General features: G+C 39.5%; 1 protein-coding gene across 30 annotated transcripts in view; it reads left to right on the top strand.

Moving 5' to 3' along the window:
- LOC117962555 (formin-binding protein 1-like) overlaps positions 1-21,990 on the top strand; it is a 103,847-nt gene that overhangs the window by 17,971 nt on the left and 63,886 nt on the right. For 11 of the 30 annotated variants that reach the window (XM_058987005.1, XM_058987013.1, XM_058987006.1 and 8 more), the window contains exons 1-4: positions 11,798-11,939; positions 15,151-15,266; positions 19,904-19,954; positions 20,479-20,626. In XM_058987005.1, coding sequence (XP_058842988.1) covers positions 11,898-11,939; positions 15,151-15,266; positions 19,904-19,954; positions 20,479-20,626 — 357 coding nt within the window. In that variant the 5' untranslated portion in view covers positions 11,798-11,897. Of the gene's footprint in view, positions 1-8,757; positions 8,971-11,796; positions 11,940-15,150; positions 15,267-19,903; positions 19,955-20,478; positions 20,627-21,990 lie in introns of those variants that run through there. The other 19 variants (XM_058987012.1, XM_058987009.1, XM_058987014.1 and 16 more) reach the window with 6 other exon arrangements.

Below are 21,990 nucleotides of genomic sequence, written 5' to 3'. Positions count from 1 at the left end.
TGTGTGGCATCAGGGGGTTTGAACCACATGCTGTAGTGTTCCAGTTATTTCTGTTCCAAGCAGATGGGTAACAAGGTTTGTAAGATTTACACTGGACCTGTGCTTTAGACCTTGGATATTTGGAGATACCTGTATACTACTGTTTTTTCTTTTAATTTGCTGAGTGCTGTAAATATATCAGGTTGCATTAAAGAATAGGAACATCACATACTGTACTGTTACAGGACATGCTTTTCATTCTCGTGCTGTTTCGATGGAATGGGGTTCTGCAGGTGGAATGCTGGTGTTTCATCATGTTATCACACTGCAGAAAAGGCTGTATGTGTATACAGTACATCGATAACGAACATCGATAACGAACAAGTGCCTGAAAAAATAATAATCTGTTAAATAAATTCAATTGTATGCCAGAGGGTGACCCAACAATGTGTGCATCTTGACAGGGTGAATGACAAGAACCCAGGAACAGTGAAGTATCACAGTCTGGCAGTGCTCTGCTAGATTCCTTACAGTGTCTGACACACGCAGTATCTAGTATTCCTCCTGCAAGAGGCTGTTAGGTTGAGGTAATGTATATCGTGTCAGCTGAGTAAGACCAAGCCCTTGGTACAGCAGCTTATTTATATGCTCCAGCCCTACAGTACATGCAATGGGTGTACAGTAGTTGTACAGCATTTAATCTGATACTGTGTCAATATTGGTTGTTGATACTAAGCTGTTCAGTAAGCAATCGGCTTGGGTTGGGTAAAACAGACAGACAAGTTTCCCAGGCAAACAGCTGCACACACGTGTGTTGGTTGGAGTGTGTGTCTAAGAGAAAGCTGACTATTCAAGCAACACTCGTATCACAATTATAAAGACTGCAGACATTCTAAAACACAATTGCGATTATAATACACAAAAACTACACAGTAGCTACAATGCACTGGTACTTCTGTTACATTGTTTAATGCAGGTACTCAACAAAATGTCATGGTTGCTGTTGTATGGAGCTCCATCCTCACAATCAGAGAACGGTGTGCTGATTTCAAGTAAATATCAGTAAACCATTACTGTAGTGTAGCTATGTGTAGTAAATACGCCTGGATTTTCAAGATATTCCAAATGATCTAATGTGAAGTTTCCCCTTGGCAAAACACCTGTACTTTATTATTAATCGAAGGATGTCGCACTAAACTATTTTGACCTTTCTTTACTGCCACTGCATTGTGATGCATTTATTTGCTTACTAGGGTGGAAAGGCCTTAAGCATTGCTTGCACTATTTCAAGCAATATTTGTACTTGGAGCAGAAAAAGTATGGCTAAAATCAATTTCTTACTCTTATTAGGTTAATTAACATTATTACTGCTCCCCCTTTATTGTATTTATTTCATGATATGCATATATTTCAACGCTATACTGTAGATGCACTATTGCACTGCTATATCACTGTAGATATAACTTGTTCTAATCTTATTATTTGCACTTAATGTAAACTACACTGTATTTAAATATTAATCTTGCATTGTAACCCTTTACTGCCCTGTAACACCTGTAAGTAGCCTTGAGTAAAGGCATCTGCAAAATAAATAAATAAATACATAATAATAGATGAACTGCTGTATCCTGGTAGCTTTGCTGTAGGTCACATGGTCTAATTGCAGCTAGTCCATTGGACTGAGTTTCAATTACAACACATGAAGTGATTTGTTACCAGGAAGAAGCAGCTACTAAAGTATAATAATGTCCAATATGAATATACTTACAGTAGAAATAACTGGCTTTTTCAGAGACAAGAGACATCGCTGCTTTTAGACGGTCGTGTCAACTCTCAAGACCCACTTGTTCTCTCTTACTTTCCATGCTCTTTAAGCCTGATATCTGCTATTAGCTGCTGTGTTGTCGTTACTATGTATTATGCTACTATATCATGTATTATGCATTTTTCACTATTGTATTATGCATTGTTTTTTACTGTATCATGTACTATGCATTTCTCTGTATTTAAAGTATGGCTTTTCTTATTGTTACTGCATCTTGTAAAGCGCTTTGTGCTGGTGGTCCACTATGAAAGGCGCTATATAAAATAAAGATTTATTAAGAATGCTTCAGTACGGTTTGCTTTACAGCTGCTTTCTGTTCCCTCAGTAATTCAGACCACAGAATTTGTTTTGGTCTGGCAAACAAAAACGTCCCTTTCCTCATAGTGTTGAGCACCCTTCACCAGAAACCAGCGCTTCTTGGCTTTGCAGTTAAAGTAGGGAAATGCAACCACAGAGGCTCCATTCTACAGTACTGAGGAATCGGTGTGTCTGATCTTGTCCCTACAGAACCACTGCATTCATCTGAACGGCATTTGGGAAGGGAAACAGCCATCCCGTTCCCCTTAATGAGGGGATGAATCGGTACACCCCTACTGAACCTATAGTGACAATGCTCTTAAGGAATACAGATTGGCACCCTTTACTTATTTATTATGGAATCATTTTCACTTTAGATTCTTTATCATTCTGCAAGTGAACTGGTAATTCTGCAGGTATCCATGTGTTACTGCCTGACTCCACTGGGTACAGTACCACTCTACAGTACATACTGTATTTCATTACTGTATTACTTTAGACAGATACGGGCTGGTTTCTACTCTGTGCAATTACCTTGCTTGGTCTTGAAGCCAGCACAAACCTTGACCCAGTTGGTAGTGAGAGAAATCAAAGCACAGGTGCAGTGCAGCGTCTTATTGAACAGCACAGTGAGGACAACATCAATCCGCAAGTGAAATCGAACCCAGCTGTGCCACTGGGGGGGTCATGTTCTGTCTCAAAAGACTGGCAGACTGTATAAAGAGTCGAGGGTAAAATTTTGTAGATTAATTAAAGTTCCCTGTTTCTTAGAAGGGGTGTGAAAACACTTTATTTTCAGCCACCTGATGTTGGCAGATATGCTAACACCTTTCTTTAAAGCGTTATTTAAGAGTTAGGGCCGCTGGCAAAACCGGCATGTTGGGTAATTGGTGTTAGTTCTTCCATTGTTCTGAAACACGATAGAGGCAGACGTAAAACCTTACTGTATGTGCACTCGGTTGGCTTTCCAGTTAGTTTGCATTCCCTAAAAGCAGAGCTGTACTGTCGATGCACATGCCTGTCCCCTCATGAAGTCTTTTTCAGGAGGTTACCGTAGGGACAAATGTACTCTCCAGTTGAAGATCTAGGAAGTACATATATAATAGACTTTTGTACAGTACTACAGTACACCAACAAGAATAGAGACAGTACGATATTATATTTGCGTAGAGTTATTGGTTTGTGTGTTTGTTTTGTCGGGATGTTGGCTTTGCGGCTCATTACCATTTGAACAGAAAAAACACATGATCCTGTTAGCCTGGCCATTGTTACATTTGACCTTGAAGATTTTCCTCTTCCGCAGTTCAAGAGAGCTTATCTGTAGCTCTTCCTCTTTATTTTTAAGCCGTATTCACAAACGCTGATAAACAGCCCAGCTTTTGCCTTTAAATTGTTTTGTTTTTACTGTCAGATTTTATACAGTGAAACCGCTGAACACGGTACAGTATATATTGGCATTTGAAACACAAAGACAAATATTTGTGGTACGTGATGCTTCGTTATGAGTTTCTTTGCTTGTGAAAAGCTTTATTCAGTTGGGAAACTCAAGGGTTGAAGATCCGTCTTGGGTCACATTGTTCAGGGCCGCTGGTAAACAAAGGCGCTGTGTGTCGCGTACAGGGTCAGCATTTTTCAAAAATATTTTTGTGTATAAGTGACCGCCTACTTTGGTGCATGCCTTCAGACACATCTGAGCCCCTGCCAGTGCTTTACACAATTATTAAAAATGTTCATTCGGGACAAAAGGAAGAAAAAACAAGGTCTTGTCAGACAGCACTGTAGCACACAAGGCTTAGTTTGTTCTGAACTGCAAGTCATTAATTAGGCCATCTCCATGCTGCAACGCGATCCATTCAAAACACTGTTGTTCTAGCAGACTGAACATGGACCTATAAAGGTACTTAGTGATTAGAGTAGGTGTGTTCACAGAATCAGTACACTGCCTTTGTTGTAATTGAACTGTGTGTGTTTTCACTTTATGCAAATTATAATAAAAAAAACTACTGCATCTTTCAATTACTAAATTAGACCCTTTGTCCCAATAGAATGTAGATTAATCTAAGTCTCATTTGAATTTTGATTTATTTATTAGGTAACGGTAAAAAGATCACTGAGGACTCACAGACAGAGTAGATTTTAAGTCTTGAATGACAATTGTCTGTCTCCTTGTTTACTGTACATCTCTCTTATATATCATTAGACTTTGGTCATTCCATAGCTAGCACAGTCATTTCATTCCTAATCTCCACCTCTCCAATATTTGGGCAGAATGTCTCCATTTAATCAAAAACAAAAGCCCCTCTCTATTATGTTGCTGTCTACGGTTCAGCAAAAGGGGGTACCCACAATACTGTATGACAATCAGAAAATGGGATAGGGTGTGAATGGATTAACATGAGTGCAATCTGCTCCTCATTGCATACTGTGCTAGAACCCTGAAGGCAGCTTCTGGCAGCTGCTTCCAGAGCTGAAGTTATTTAAAGTTGTCCTTGGTCGGCTGTCAGGCTGCATCCCTTCTTTAATTTGCCTGCTGATCTTTAATAACACGGAACATGCTTTCCTTTAAAATGTGGTTTCTTTCATACTTCCTGTTCTAACAGTTTGCAGTGACTTGCCATTGCTCATGATTCAAACCTCGTTCACTTTTATTTTATTGAACTCAGTGCTGGAAGAGCACAGACAGACACAGATATTTGGGCTTTCCTTTAGAGAAGTAAATCTCAAACATTTACAGAGACTGGCTGTATGTTTACAGTGTGGCGTGCTTTACAACATTTCCATAATGGGGCAACTGTCAGCTTGTGTCTGACAAATAGCGGCTGCACTGTACAATATGATAACCTTTAGTGTGCTAGGTTGTTCTGCGCAGTGACTCATCATAGTTGCCCCGGTTCAGTATTGGAAGAACTGGTCTCCCACTTTGAGTTTACAAGGTCAAAAGCTAGTGAACTATTTCTTTTTAAAAATGTCATGAAGATCATGGTACTTCCTTCTCTTGTGAATCTGTCCCATTGCAATTCTAGAATATAGAGGATACACCATGTTCAAAGATGAACCATCTCGTGAGTGAGATAAGCACAGCTTTCAATGAATGTTGGAAAAGAAAGTATAGCAGGCTACTATATGTTTAAACCCAAGTTAAACAGCTGAAGAATATACTCTTAGTACAAATGTTTGTTTGTTTTGTTATTTACTTATTTAATTCCTAATTACAATGCTGTCTCAGCCTGGGTGTATTCATCTACCTGTAAAGCTCGGTGATAGATACTCGATGCCTGTCTGAGAAGTTTCACAACAGGCTGTCCTGTACGGTAGGAATGCGTGTCACCTTGTTGGTAATGTACTGTACCGTTCTACTGTATGGATCAAACTGAACCATCAAAATGATACAGTCCCATTGAGTATCTGTATCTGTATTCTGTACCTGGCCAAACCTTTGCTAGGCACAGTGAATGCAAGGCCAAAGCTACAGTAGTAAAAAAAAAATAAAGTTACTATAGAGCTGGCCAATTGAATCTCAAATTATTGTAGAGCTGGCCAAACCCATTGAATCTCAAAGTTACTGTAGAGCTGGCCAAACCCATTGAATCGTAATGTTACTGTAGAGCTGGCCAAACCCATTGAATCTCAAAGTTACTGCAGAGCTGGCCAAACCCATTGAATCTCAAAGTTACTGTAGAGCTGGCCAAACCCATTGAATCTCAAAGTTACTGTAGAGCTGGCCAAACCCATTGAATCTCAAAGTTACTGTAGAGCTGGCCAAACCCATTGAATCTCAAAGTTACTGTAGAGCTGGCCAAACCCATTGAATCTCAAAGTTACTGCAGAGCTGGCCAAACCCATTGAATCTCAAAGTTACTGCAGAGCTGGCCAAACCCATTGAATCTCAAAGTTACTGTAGAGCTGGCCAAACCCATTGAATTTCAAAGTTACTGTAGAGCTGGCCAAACCCATTGAATCTCAAAGTTACTGTAGCGCTGGCCAAACCCATTGAATCTCAATGTTACTGTAGAGCTAGCCAAACCCATTTCCCATCAAAGTTACTGTAGAGCTGGCCAAACCCATTGCCCATCAAAGTTACTGTAGAGCTGGCCAAACCCATTTCCCATCAAAGTTACTGTAGAGCTGGCCAAACCCATTGCCCATCAAAGTTACTGTAGAGCTGGCCAAACCCATTGCCCATCAAAGTTACTGTAGAGCTGGCCAAACCCATTGCATCTCAAAGTTACTGTAGAGCTGTCCAAACCCATTGCCCATTGCATCTCAAAGTTACTGTAGAGCTGGCCAGACCCATTGCATCTCAAAGTTACTGTAGAGCTGGCCAAACCCATTGCCCATCAAAGTTACTGTAGAGCTGGCCAAACCCATTGCATCTCAAAGTTACTGTAGAGCTGTCCAAACCCATTGCCCATTGCATCTCAAAGTTACTGTAGAGCTGGCCAGACCCATTGCATCTCAAAGTTACTGTAGAGCTGTCCAAACCCATTGCCCATTGCATCTCAAAGTTATCATAACTGTTACATTAAAGCCCCCTTCTTGGACAATGCCATTCTACTGTATAGTACAGCACAGTACAGTATGTTTGAGCTGGAATTGCTTTACAGTACATATGGCTGTTTGTACCAATTACATTTCATACTGTATATTTGAATTAGATTCTGGTTAGGAGCTGGGATTTCCACCCTGATCTATGAAAGTAAAAATGGGAAAGCAAGAACAGTCTAACACAGAGGGATTTACAGTACAGTGCCAGGGATTACTGGCTGATCAGTAATTACACCAGCCAGGTCCATAATCCCAGGTAATTCCTGATTCAAGGGATCTCAACTTCTAATCTAAACTAAAATCTCAATGGAGCTGTAGAATATGGATTTGTGTGTGTGTAGATGGGGCGTCACGCACCTTGCTAAGGATTAAAGGGATAGTCTGCACTGAATATTGTTTAAGAAACTCACCAGCATAAGTTCCCATTGGGGAGTCTCTGAACAGCCCTGAGCAAGGTGGACTTCACTATCTTCCCCCTGTGAGACAGTGACCGGTGCTTATCTGTAATTAATGTAAAATAACAAGTAAGAACCAAATGATTCTCAGCACGATAAAAGGAGAGGGGATGTTAACAAAGATTAAAACAGTAGACTATAATTACAGTATACAGTACAAACCCCATAAACCATTGCAAGTTTTACAGAGTATGGTGTACTTAGGTCTCTCTTTGTATTAGTGCTGCACTGTTAGAGATGTGCAGTACCTGTGCTGGCCCTGCGGGCACAAAGTGAATAAACTAAACTAAAAAGTTGTAATACTGTCAGTGTTGATATAAATGCAAATTCATATTCAAGGAGGAAATGTCAAATAAACAATGTAATCAACTGTATCATACTGTATAGCAGAATAAAGAAGAGAGCACTCTTTAACACAGTTTCAAAAGCATGTCAGCCTTGTTTTATATTCCATCACACAGCAGGGTAAAGAGAGAGAAACAATGCAATACTGAAGTGTTAAACACTAACAGACATTTGAATATTCAAACAAACACTGCAAAAATAACTGTGTTTGTATCCCACACAGAATCTATAAATGAATCAAAAAACTGGGTAAAACATACACATTTTACTGTATGGAGGATTTTGTGCACAAGGGGCAAAATGCTAGAAAAATCTACTTGCCTCCTCCTCGTCGCACAAAACACACACTGTTCCTTTGGACATTTCACTTAGCCTCCAAACAAACCATAATGCCCTGAGATCGCTCTAAACCCCCGCAAAAAACTGAGAAGATTGTTACAGTACCTCATTATCCCATTTACTGTACATGTTTCTTGTAAAAGGTTGTCAACATAACACCATTCTGTAAAAAGACCCCCTTTTTATTTTGTTTGTTTTGGTTTAGGTTTTGCTTCCTTGAGCAACAATACAGCAGAACTTGCTAATCACATATCCACCTGCATGCATGTAGAGTGACAGAGTAAAAAGGACTAAGGGAGGGTGGAAGCTTGCCTGGAGTGCACAGACAGATGAGCTATCCTCAAAATTGGATTTTGCTATAAAAATGAAACCCGCTTCTACTTTCATGAAACTAGTTACTCTTCTGAGAGTATGTACAGTACTGTAGATGGGTTTGAAACACTAGTGATTTGTCGCACACATTTCTGTAAATTTGCTGTCCAACACATGACTGACTAATTTGTTATGCAAATCCCTGACATTCCTAAAAGAAAACAACAGGCTTGCTTGAGGGCTTATACCGTAGCAAATACTCAACTGGAAGGAACTTCAACACATCTGTGTTTCTTGAGGCACTAAAAGGGTCACTCTGTGGGGTCATTCTGAAGATACTGCTGTACGACTTCCCTATAGGAATCATTAAGAAATGGTCACATCCTGTATTTCAATTTAAAATCTGAATGGGTGCCTACAGTACCTGCTTGCTGCAGGGCCCGTTCACCCTGGCAGTGTTTCTACAGTATTTGTTTATGCAATCTCATCATGAAAGGGTGGGGATGAGCATGACAGCTCCGTCCAGCTTCCCCTTGATACAGTAGCTGCTGATTGTAGGCTTGTACAGCTCATCCGCATTGTGAATGATCCCATTTCTGTCCTTGGCTCCAAGCAGTCTCTTGTTTTCCTGGTGCCTGTCATATCTTTGAACTTATTTTGCATGCCGGGAAGCAATCTCCATGCCTCAGCATCTCTTGCTAGCATGTTTGCTCCCTCGACCGCTGGGATTTTATGCAGATGCAGTATCAGATTACTGAATTTGCTGTACTGAGTTTATGAAGATGTTGGAGAAAGCGTTATCTGCTAAGTGCATGTAGAGGAATAATGCTTTAATGAAGACGGCTCAATAAAATGCTTCGGAGGAAAAAAAGGGTAATGGATTCTTTTTTTTTTTTTGTTGAAGCATCATGCAATTGTCTTTCAACGGAATTTGAGTTGCAATTTTATTATAAGATTGTGATGTAAATTTGCCAACATGGTTTTTAGCTGTGCTTTGTTGTTTAGTTATCTGGATGTCAGATTCATTGGGAAATTCTAAGTTTATTGAATCTCTATACTATGAGTGTTTAGCTGTGCTACAGTAAATGTTTAGATGAAAAACAAAACCAGAACTTGATCAAATACAAGAAGTATATACGTTCTGTATTGTATGCCTTGATCGTGCCCTGCTGTCATTTAGTTATCATGTTTAAAATCACGACACTTGCTTCTTGTTTTCCCTTTGTTTGCTCTTTCTTCCTCTTTTCTCACTCTCTGTCCCTCTTTTTTTTCTTCCACTTCCTATTATTTCTCTTTCTACTGTATGTCTCTTCTTGCTTCTTTGGTATGATAGCAGTGGGACTGTCAGTTTAATGTGAAGACTGGTTTGCAGAAGCGTTATCTCCAGTGCAAATTGCGCACCTTTCTGTTCTAAAAGAAAAAAAAATACACTTACAGTATATTCGATTCTAGTTGAATTTGAAACAGATTTGTAAGTCTGAAGAAAGTAGTGCAAATTTTGCATTAGAACTGATATCATAAGCAGACATCACTACTGTACTCCAGTTCTATGGCTAAGCCAAAAACTAGTTATCACAATTACTATGGCTAAAGTCACAATAATATAAATGACACAATACAATACTTATCAAAATGCAAGTGATGGGGTATGTGTGTAATTAGTCCACTATTAATGCTAATTATTACAGTAAGTGAGATTGGGGAGTGTGTATTACAGTACTAACTACTGAAAATAACATGTATTGGTGCACTTCAAGTACTGTAGCTACTGTACTGTACAGTAGTGTTTTTGGTCACACTGTATCATGATACACAAAATCCCTTGATCCGCACTGTGTTAGGATATGCACTGTATCCCCGCACTGTGTTAGGATATGCACTGTATCACGGTTAATGGATTGACAGTGAACAGTTTCATCACTACCAAAGACAGTAATGGCAGGATGGAGTCCTACTGACACTCCCTGTACTACTGCATACCAGGCTCCAGCATCTCTGAGCTGCAGCAGCTGATCATATTGTTTCTTTACAGTATTGATGAGAGATTAGAGAGGGGGGGATGGGGCAGTAATGAAAAGTATGCAGTGCAGCTGTATGGCTTTATTTTTCCCTGGCGTCATTCAGAGCTGCATTTACATACTATAGTACACTACATTTTAAATGGGAGCGTAGGAAAAATAAAGGAGTGTGTAAATTATACAGGACAATGAAGTATCAGCACTGTGGAGGCAACAGTACAGCATGTTCAATACAGAACACCCTCGCTATAACAAACCTGTTAGGGTCCAAGCCTTTTATTCAAAATCAGTGTGACTTGAATCGTTTCAAAGTGCACCAAATCTTAATCCAACATGCAAGAATCCCAAACTGATCTTTTATTCCAAATCAACCCGACAGGAAAAGTTCATCAGTTTTTGTTGTCGTTGTTTCTTTCTTTAATCAGTTTTGCTTTGCCGCATGGTTACTGAACAAGCCAAGAAACAGAGTGCTTTTTGACAACCTATATTCACGACAGAGATATGCCTGCGTTACTGCTTCTTTCAAACGATCAATATAGTTTTCAGCTTTGTTGCAACATAAAATGATTTTCATTTCTGAGGCATACACAGCGCGCACTTTTTATTAAGACAAAAAGAGTTCACTGCGGAGGTGGCATCCCGTGCGCACAGACCGGGATACTGACAGTGTGTGTTTATATTATTTATTTTATTTTATTTGGGGTCCAGGGGCCAGGTTCGTTTTAGTGAAGGGCGTTATAGCGAGGGTGTACTGTACTAACATCAGGGGTCATGTAACCGGTTGTATTTATATTTGAATTTGACTGTAAAATCACCAAATTTGTTTTCCTTTTGAGGAGTGTTGCTTACTTTGAAACGCATGCAAAAAGGGGTTGAGGGTTACCAACTGCAAAAAATAACCACAGTGTCTACGGTACAGCATATGATTTTGCTGACTTTAGCCTGCAGATTCAGTTTGGAAGGAGAGGGGGAAAGTTTCAAAGCAGTGATTTCTTTGCTTGGGTAATTTCTACACAGTAGCAGTGCAACACAGGATAGTATCCCCCTATTTCTGAAAACATTTTAACCACTGGTATTGGGCCTAATCTGTACAGAGCTTTATACTATTGAAGGTTTCAATGGGTAAAGTTGGACGGGATTTTATTACCCGCTTTAATTAAAAAACACTGATAAATAACCAACAAATACAAGGATTTAAATAACACCGATTACATAGCAGTTTCACCCATTCCAGGTTTTAGCACAAGCCTGAATAACCCCAGTGTATAGGTAACAAGCTCAGGTGTGTCTTTATTAAACTTAGTAAACCAGTAATGGATCAAACTGCAATGCAATGGGAGTCTTATTTCCATTTTTAAAAAAATGTTAGAAATGCATAATACTTTTGAAATCTCTTATAATAAACATTGGCAACTTTTCACGTACTGTAAGAAAAGTCTTGTTCAGTACAGTATCTTATACCGCTGTAGATGAAAATAGTTTTAATTCAGTTACAAAATGACACGTGTTTATTTGTAGTTTTAGCCTTTCTGTGATGATGAGCATAAAGCTTGCTCTCATGTGGTTACCTGGCTGCAGTGTCTCGTTCTAACCACTTCCTGTTCCATTTACTCTTCCGTTGCAAGCGAAAATACCCCATGTTTTTTACTCCTCCACAACAGCCTTCCATGCTGTTGTCATCTATAGCAGCAGCCACATGTACATGAACAATGAACTAGATAGATAGGCGCCCTGTACTGTTTTAGATGTGTTACAGGGATTCTTTCTGAGACAAATATAGTAATGGTAGAAGCAAAGATGGGGGCTTGTTGGAGCATTACTAAGGTGAATATTTTTGCAACTATGTATATATGTCTTTTTTTAGTATCGACTGCAGAACCTGTTTACATCATACAGCTTCCTGACTATATGATCTTACTAGAGTATACTGCTGCAGTTTTAGAATGTAAATGATATTTCATATTATTATCTGACCGACTCTAGCTCTGACGATTTTCGGCTAATGTAAGATGGATTGAATACAGTATGCTTATGTAAAATAAATATGTTTTGCTAATTGCGCAATTTCCCATAACCAAGTGGCAGCTGTAGCTTAGATGTATTCATAATGGCACACTTGAGTAACCTGGTCCTTGTTGCTGCTTGTTAAATCTGAAAAGCAATTTTTTTAAAAATCTTAATTTATTCACAGTGCTTAATATTCTTTAGCCTGCAGCTGCTGGATGGAGTTTTTCAGATTACTTGGTTTCTTTAAAACTGTAACCAGCAGTCTGGTAGATTGGAAATCTGATCAGAATAAAGTGGCACAATGCTGTTGTATGATCGTGGTTGTTAGGTGCTGTGGGTTTTGAAACCATCTGATTTTTGCTCACAGTTCTCTTGTAGTGTAATTGAGCTGGGGCTCACACCATGAGATCTCTGCTGTAACAACAGACGTTTCCATTTGCTGTTTAATGTATAATTGGACATACACTACAGCACGTTGTCCAAATGAATTACACTAATCACATTTTAAACTGTAGCCTGGTTCAGTTTCCTTGCATAGCATGGCATGCATGTCCCAGTATCATATTGGGGCTTCTGGCAGTTCCATCTGCAAGCTACAGTCAAAGGTCTCCATTTAAATATTAAACTCCAATATTTTCCTGATCGTAAATCATGTTTAATTGCCATTTAAAAAACATGTTTTATACTATACTACAGGGATGGGAATAAGACCCCCCATTGGATAGCAGTGTGATCAATTTCTGGTTTTACAGCTGTATGAGTTTAATAAGACACACCTGAGCTTGTTGCCTATACAATATGTCTAATCAAGCTCCTAGTAATACCTGGAATGGGTGTAACTGCTACAGTATGCAATAGGAGTCTTGTTTCCATCCCTGTACTACTTTTGGTTGCATTCAATTTCAAATTCTGGTCCATTTCCAAGTTTCTGTGGCAAACAACTTGAATTCTAAAATGTAAAAAGCTTTTGCTCAGACATGAAAATACATTAATACTCTTCAATGTTACTAATCTATTCAGAAATAAGTAAGCTGAACTATGTTTAAAAAAAAAAAAAAAAAAGATTATTTTTCTTTTTGAAAATTTGAGCAAAAGCTTCATAAATCTGCCCCGAAACATTAAACCTGCAAAGAGAAAAAGGGAGCTAGGCACTTCTATTTTCCCACTTTATTTCCCTGGAAAAGCACAGACCAGGCTGCTATCTGTAAAAAAAATCTGTGCTGAAAGCTTTCTGTACAATAACATTTCATATTTGCGGCCGCCTTTTAGTTTCCTGTGCAGCTTATCAGAATATGGGGTGTCTGCTTCTGACTGCCATTGACACAAATATCTGCAGTAGATTCTGTCTGGCATTTGTCAAGCTTATGATGGCTCAACATGCAACCACATGGGAGCCACAGTTCCGACACTGTGCTATGTACTGAATGTTACGCCTTATAAAGAGAGTACAAGTGCTAGTTTAGTGGCATTATGGGGCAAATGAGAGCCATGACTATGCTGCATTATAACCTGTTCTGTGCTAAAAAGGGGTGCCTGCAATTGAAGTTATTTGGCATCTCTTGTGTCCAGATTATTTTAGTTATATAGAGCTTTTTATGCAGGCGCGGTGCTGCAGCATTTCACCTCTGGTGGGCTGGGTTGGTATCTGCTCAGGTCAGGTGACGTGAGTTTGGTCTTAACCCTGTCCACATCAGAACCACTACACAACTCGGCACAGTTGTCTTGCGTATTGCTGTAGGGCTGAATGATGGGGGGTGTTCAGCTCGGAATTGAGAGAAAGCAATCCAAGAGACTAAACGTGCCTCTTACCTTGCACACAAGTTCTTATTATTTAACAATCCCTCCATCGTGGGGTAGGAGCTACCCTTGTATTGTACATTATTTAGAACCTTGTCATAAATAATTGAGCAAGTTTAAAACTGAGAGGCAGTGTGAAAGCTGGAAGGTATGCTGAACAAAAGCTGAAAATTGCAGAAATTGATGTACTAGGAGAGGGCATGCATGATTCATTATTCATGATTCTGCCGAGGAGCAGCAGGTGAACCAGTGGGCTTTTTAAATTGCTCTCCTACTGTAGTAACAAACTAGTAACAAACTCGCTTGTGATGGAGATGACTGCATCTCACTAGCCTTGGGCTTCCATGAATGAGTGCAGTTAGCTTCGTTAAAAAGGATTAAGCATCGAAGTGTGCACTGAAACCCAGGTTTAAAAACAAAAACAATGACAGCGCCTGGATGTTAAATGCTGGAAGATCATTTGTATTTACAGATCCTTAATGAGGAATTGTTCTGGAGGAATAAACGTGGTTTGGTCAGACCAATTGGGAAATGGTTAGAGAAAACTCTCCTGGGGGTATAATGCTTACAATAGTTTGTTATAGCAATTGTAGAATAAATAGATCAATTACTGGGCACGGGGGTAACTTGAAACATCAGAAGCATCAGATTCACATGTACAGTATCTCAATCTTATGCTAAAACTGCACAGGTACTGTATGTTTATTTGTCTCAATGATTCAACATGCATAGTAATGTCCATTCTTTAGTTATTTTGAGAACCAATCATCAGATTAGGATGAAACTAAGAGAACACGTGCGTACAGCTACTGTAGGGTTAAAAGTTTTCCGTTACTTTATAGAATTAACACATTTTCCTTCATAAAGTCGGATGACACCTGCTGAACAATGTTATGTTAACATATTTAATTACATAACGCTTTGTAGTTTTCCATATACTTAACAAAAAGCTGAAAAAAATTGAAAAATGTGACTTTTCAAAATCTAACGTGAAATACTGTACTATTATTATGCCTTCTGGTAGACTTTTGCGATATCATTTTGTAGTTTCTTTGATAAAATGATGTTAAATAAACAATCTAAATGTTCGTATAGTTTTTTGGCCATTGCTGTACTGCATGCTTTCTGGCTTGAGTTTTTCGATGGCTTTTGTTTTATCTCTTCGGAAGATTGTGCATTGAAAGCAAAACCTGAAGACTGATGTTTTGATTTTTTTCCTTCTTTCAAACAGGATCAGTTTGAAAACTTGGAAAAGCACACACAATGGGGAATCGAAGTGGTGGAGAAATACAACAAGTTTGTGAAAGAAAGATCTGAGATTGAAATCAGCTATGCAAAGCAAATCCGGTAAGATTGCAAACATGTTTGCTTATTTCATTATTATGTCTTGAGGTAAACACAGTGGTCAGTTGAAGCTGCTACTAAAAATAGTGAAGTTTAAAACTCAAACCCAGTACACGGAAAACTCTGGGTGATGTTATCATAAACATTTTTTAAGTGTCTGCAGTGTGACAGTGTTTTGTGTTTCAAAATGATATAAAACAGTGAGCCTCACATATCATACCTAAAGCTGTAGTTCTACCAGTAAACAACATAATAGCATAAGAAAAGTTTGGAAACAAAGCCGTTCGGGGGGAGGGAGGGGAAGTCACTTGACTTTTCTAATCGTGAATAAAAGGTCAATGTTTTGCACCTTTTTCCTGAGTTAGCTCTGAAAGGATGTGAACACCAGGCCCTCCTCTGCATCTGTTCCACAGGGAAAAAATAACAAAGCAAAACAAATTATACATTGAATTCCCTGTAGGATGAAGTGGTAGTCACAGTGAGAAAGCAATGTAAGATGAGGCTGGGAATTGGTTACTGTGCTGTACTGTAGGTTGTGTGGTTTCCAAATGATTTACCATACCAGTTATTGTACAATAAAAGTCCAGCTTGCTGGCATTATTTGCACATAGTCATCACAGTGTTCTGCATGCTTTGTGATGAAAGTAGGCATTCATGAACACACACTCTACATAGCTACAGTACATGCGCAGTAGTTCAGTTCTCCAAATGGTTCTTGATGAATAAAGTGACATTTCTACATGCTCTCCTGTCTCAATAGTCAATACTCAGTGGTCAATAGTCAACATTGTGCAGCCATTCCCAATTGCTGGGACTGGGTGACCAAAAGAGAGGCTGGGTGCTGCCTTTTAGTCACCGAAAAGTTGATTCCCCTAGGGCATGCCTGTGGCAGGGTCATGGTACAATATGGATACGTCACATTGCCACTGCTAGTGCTAACCCACATCTGTGAGTAAATACAGAGGACTACACAATACAGTGCAACCAGCCCAATAGACCAGTGCATACCCACAAACTGTTTTGCATGCGCAGTTATAAAGAGCTTTCGTCCTTGTCTATTCTTCAGGGGTCAGAATCATGGATGACACACAACCGCCCTTCACACACCGAACCATGTACTAATGGGAGTGAATTCCTGCCCCACTGGGGACTCCCACAGAGGCTCTGACCTTTGGCGGCTGGGCTTTCCAAATGGGTAGTGCAGAATGAGAGCAACTCAGCACTCCGCACGGAACGAAGCAAAAACACTTGTATTTCCAGACCTCTTTTTAGATCAAATAGTTTTGATTCCAGCTTATCTGTGTGCCAGCAGCAAGTGAAAGTGATTTGTCTGTGGTTGAGGGCTGGGACTGGGGCCAGCGGCAGCTCTAATCCAGCTCTCAGGTTCTCTGCGAGGCTGTTCGTTATGGAAAGCCGTTGCAGTCAAACCAGGTGAAACCAGGGAAAAGATTAGTGAACATTAATTATTTGAGTTTTTGAGAGCGGCAGGATCTCGCAGATGCTTCTGTATCCAAAGCTATACAAATTACTAAGAGAATCAGTCTGAAAAGTGTGGTCTCAGGAGACCATTTTCAACACATTTCCACCCAACTTCCCTGAAGGAATAGGAGGGTTTTGTTTTATGGAGGACTGGTCAAGCAACAATTTAAACAGCTTGCAGACTCATCAGGTTGAATCAATGCTGTCTTGCATGCTCATGGTAACCCACAGTGTTATGGCAGAACTCTTATCAGAACGTTATGAGAAAAAATGCTGTGTGTGTGTTCTCAAGTCAAGTACTGTAGAACACAGCAGAATAAATAATTTATCAAGTGTAGAAAAACTATATACAGTAGGTTAAAATAAAAGGACAGGTTTAGACTGTTTTTAATATATGTATTGTTTAAAAATAACACATCCCTGACAGGAAATTGCGTACACAGAGGAGGATGCATTGCCATGCAACGAAGCGTTACCATGCAACCATGTGTCTGTGTTCATTACAGATCTGACCCAAATTGTGTATCTAGAAGGTGAACCTAGCAGTGGAGCACAGACATTGTAACAGTTTTTGACACCCGCGGTCCTGAAGGGATACCTCATTAAGCTTGCAAATATTTCAGAAGACAACAGGAATCAGCCACAAGATGTTTGCAGTGTCTGATTGCTTGTTACACCTTCCAATAAGTCTGTGAACACTGATTGCTGATTTTATTCTCATACCCTTATAATAACAGTGATATGCACTGAAGAAACCTTAGCAAAGCCATTAGCAGTTTACAGCATTACCAGAACTTTCAGCACATTGGTACTGATATGGTACCTGCTGTACAGTAATGAAACAGCATTACCAGTCTGTACTGTATGACTTAGAATGAGTTTAAAGTATATATTGTTCTGTACAGTAACATTGAATTGCACTGTAGTGGAGCAAAATTGCGCAGGGCAATTGAACGTTCGAGAACTGTCTGTACTCTGCTTCAACAAAAAAACAGTTGGCTTACCAGTTTGTTTACATTAGCAGAGGTAGTTTTTGCTGCAAGCACCAAGCTTCTTGCATCCCTGAAGCTTTCTGTGAGCTAATCAGCCACCCTTCTCATACTACTACTGTACCTGTAGAAATACCGCATGGAAGCTCTTTCTTATCTTATAAAATGGCGGTGGGGGGTGGTGGGGGGGCTACACTATATTCAATCATGGTTGAACTCAATCAACAAGGTGTCTTTCTCTGCCTTGGAAAAAGTGCCACTTTGTTTGTCACGGCTGATTCTTAATTTGTCTTGCTTTTTGGGTTTTCTTTTGATTTAAAAATGTAAAACAAATTATACTGTTAATCAATGGGCCAAATTCAAGAATATGTTTAAAGTAAAACAAATCTATACTGTTAGCTTTCCTCGACAACAGTAGACGAGACTCCAAATATTGGGAATTACCAGGGATTACTGACCGGTATGGCATAACAGACCCTGATAATTCCTGTGTTTGGTCTTATTGCTTAAGATAAACATTTCCCAATCATAAAAGCCTACTGAGGCAAGACATCTTGTTACGAAGGACCCCGAAAACAGACCACGAGCGACCTAACAACCACAATCTGCCCAGCAACATGTCACTGTGACTGACTGGAAGTGGACTGTGGGGATACCATATGCTACAAACAAACCTTATTCAAATCGTCTTTCGTTTCCAATTGGAAGCTGTAAAAATCCAAACACAGATGAAAAGCAAAGGGGTCTGGTTTTAAAATGGAAGGTTTCAAATGTGTGTGCCGAACTTTTCCATAAACTGACTTCCCCCAACTAATCATCAAATAAATGACAGCTTTAGTAGCAGTGCTTTAATGAAATGGCCGTCTAGTTATCTTGCTGTACTGTGAGAGCTGTTTGCTTGTTGTCGAGTCTGTCTGATGAATCCAGTTTGACTGGAGGCTAGCCATGTGAAGGGAATCCCTTTCTTTCATGCAGGGAAAAGCGGGCAAAGTCTGGAGCAACTACAGTACACCACAGGCCACTGACTACAGCTCACTGAGCATAATACAATGCCCCCAAGTGAAATAAGCTTACAATAGGGGGTGGCGAATGTACTGTACAGTACCATTAAAAATAAACAAGATGATGGCTGGCCTGCCTCTGCAGCACACAGTTTATAAACTTTGTTCAGTGTCAGTGAAGCATGGCAGTAACAAATTTAGGATATCCTCCTAAGCTTACAAATTGAGCCTATGACATATCGCATATCAGTTCAATGCAATAAAATAAAGAAACTCTATTTACTGCTCTGTGCTGTACTGCAGGAAAGAACTCCTCTGATAAGTGCAGGGTTTATATTGCAGTGCTTTTATCAAGCGGTTTGATTTCACACTCACTGTTTGGCAGTGCACCAAGTTAAACACAGACTCGTGTTGTGCAAATAATGGAGCAAAAATAGTCTTTTCCTGTGTTTTCGTCTTTTTGGTACTGTACTCACACGGTACTGTAAGTGCAGTGGAGTGCAGAAATGTATAGAAACAGTTTTAGACCCATTACTTTGTAATTGCAGGCCTTCAGACAGACCCTGGTTTCATAAGAATGTGTTAGTATTGAAAATACATGCAGAGGTATAGTACTTAATATTTCAGGTGTGTAACCACAAAGCCATCAATGCAGGTATCCAAAAACATAATGAAAACGTAAAGCAGATGCTGCATTGTGGTGTGTTCTTACCAAGAGCACCAGCAATGTTTTATGGCAGCTTTCAACTAGGGATTTGGGTCTGGCTTTGAGAAGGAGAGAACTGGTAAGGTATGTGCGTGCATTCCAGTGCACTTACGTTATGGGTTTTCCTTTGCTTGGTTACTTGACCCACAAGTTTTAGAAGCATTGTACTGTATGCCAGTTTTTGGGGTTTAAAAGGATAATGACAGACTAATCTGTATGAGGCTCAGCATTTTCAATGGGAGCAGGGTAGTGGCACTGCTAACTGGCCACTATTCACTCTGCCAGCAAGCATATTAATGACAGAAACAGGCTTGTTTTCAAGAGAAGACATGGAGCTCCACAGTGCTACAACAGGTATATTTTTTTGTAGTAATTTATCAATTAACAATCAAATGTTCAGTGGACAGGGCGAGGAACTACACTTTGGTTCAGAAGTATTGATCATTAATCACTGTTTATTCCCAGGAATCTTTCAAAGAAGTATCAACCCAAGAAGAACTCGGAGGACGAATACAAGTAAGTCTACAGTACCCCTTTCTGAATAACATTTAGGCAGCATTCTCAATTGCTGTCTTACAGTAGATATTTTTCTCTCTATGTCCTGGGTGATTTACCTGGGTCACTTGCCTTCCAAATGTTGCTGTAACTTATATGCTGTTCAGGAGGCAAAATGTTCCCCTAAGACTGTTTGTGAATGGTGGACTTGGGGGGTTGCTTCAGCAGAAACCCCCCAGTCTTGTCTGGATAAAAATATCAAAACAACTGCAAATGTAGTATAAGGAAATATCTAAGTCAACTGCAGTTGTTGTACTAGATCCCATCTACTGTAAGTTTCCAAAGTGTTTAATCCGGTCTAATTAAATGTTTTTTTTGGTTAGTGTTAACTAGTAGTTCCAAGTTTTTGAAAGTTTTTTCTAATAGAGGAGGTAGTTAAAGAGTAAGCTCTTTGGAATAATGCATCATTTCCTAATGATGTTATATATGTTCCATCCCAGTGCACATCTGTGTACTGCTAATGATAACACATAACCCTCTGGCAGGTACACGTCATGCCGGGCCTTCCTAACGACCTTGAACGAGATGAACGACTATGCCGGCCAACACGAGGTCATCGCAGAGAACCTATCATTACAGATCATCAGCGAGCTGTCACGATACACCCAGGAGCTCAAGCAGGAGCGGAAATCGGTAAGAAAGAACCTCCTCTCCACACACGCCAACATCAATAATCATATCCGTTTCTTTCTTTAAAATACATTAGGGTAGATTCTCAAAGCTTGCACACTTACATGGTCATCTGGTAACTCATACATGAATAAATACATTTGAAGTTGTTAAAGTAAATAGCTGAACCCATCTGGTTACCAATGCACATCATGTTTAGACGGTAACATTCGCAAGGTAATTAAAGTATTTTTAATAAGTCTGTGAACCAGACTGTTTCCACTTCTCAGTTTTTGCTTTGAAGCTCAAAATTGTTCCGTTTTTTTTTATTTTTATTCCAATTACCAGATTCCAAGCAATTTTACTTCGTAAAGAGGCAGCAGTGCCTCGTCCAGTTAATCTGCAAAAGAAACTGGGTTAAATATTCAGGTCAGCTGTTGTGTCCAATAAAATCCTGCCTGCTGGCAGCAGAGATAGGAGTGAGTACAGTCTAAGGGGGGAATGACTGGAAGTAATGCGATGGAGCAGAAAATCACATCATTCTGTCAGGAATGACCCGCAGCGTAGTGGGAGATATTTAAGTACATAAATAATATTTCAATAGTCTGCAACAGATTGGGCCAGTTTTATTGAGGTCTACACCACAAGCATGGGTATATCTAGCGTGAGATAACATGTTTACCGGGACTAGTTTTAGAATGTGTCTTTGCTTGCATTCCAATCCAGTGGTGTACTCTACTGCTGAAATTGCTGAAGATCCACCAGGGAAAGTAATCCCTACATTAATTGATTTAATATAAAAATGTACACATTTTTATTGCCATTTGTTTTACATCCTTCCTGTCAGGGCTTGTGGTTCATGTGAACATCTTCATTCTGTGGATAAAAACCAGATACCATGAATGATGGTCTGTGAAAGAAAAAAGAAAACTTGTGCTGCATAGTAACAAACAAAGCAGGCACACCATGGAGTCCTGTACTTAATCTTACAAGTTGTTTGTTACTTGGTTTGTAAGATGAATACATTTATTTTACTTAAACAAACCCATGGACGAGCATACAGAGGTAATAATCATACAGTACCTGAAAGAATATTGAATCACACGTGTTAATTAGGCACACCACAGAAGACAGCCAGTTTCATATGAAGCACACTTCAGCATTGTTCAAAGAAGGCCAAAAAGATTAAATTAATTAAGGTGCTGTGCAGTCTTTCTGCCGCAGTTTCTTATACTCACCAAAGCAAACCTGCACACAACAAAACCAGCCTATTAAATTAATACTAGCAAAAAATGCTTTCATTGTGCATCACAAATTTTGCTCTGGGGTTACAGTTGAATAAATGTATTTTCTCAAAGGAGAGCTGGGGGGGAATTTTGGTCTCATAG

The sequence above is a fragment of the Acipenser ruthenus genome, chromosome 15, assembly GCF_902713425.1.
Source record: "Acipenser ruthenus chromosome 15, fAciRut3.2 maternal haplotype, whole genome shotgun sequence".
NCBI lineage: Eukaryota > Metazoa > Chordata > Actinopteri > Acipenseriformes > Acipenseridae > Acipenser > Acipenser ruthenus.
This window is presented reverse-complemented; position numbering and strand designations above follow the sequence as displayed.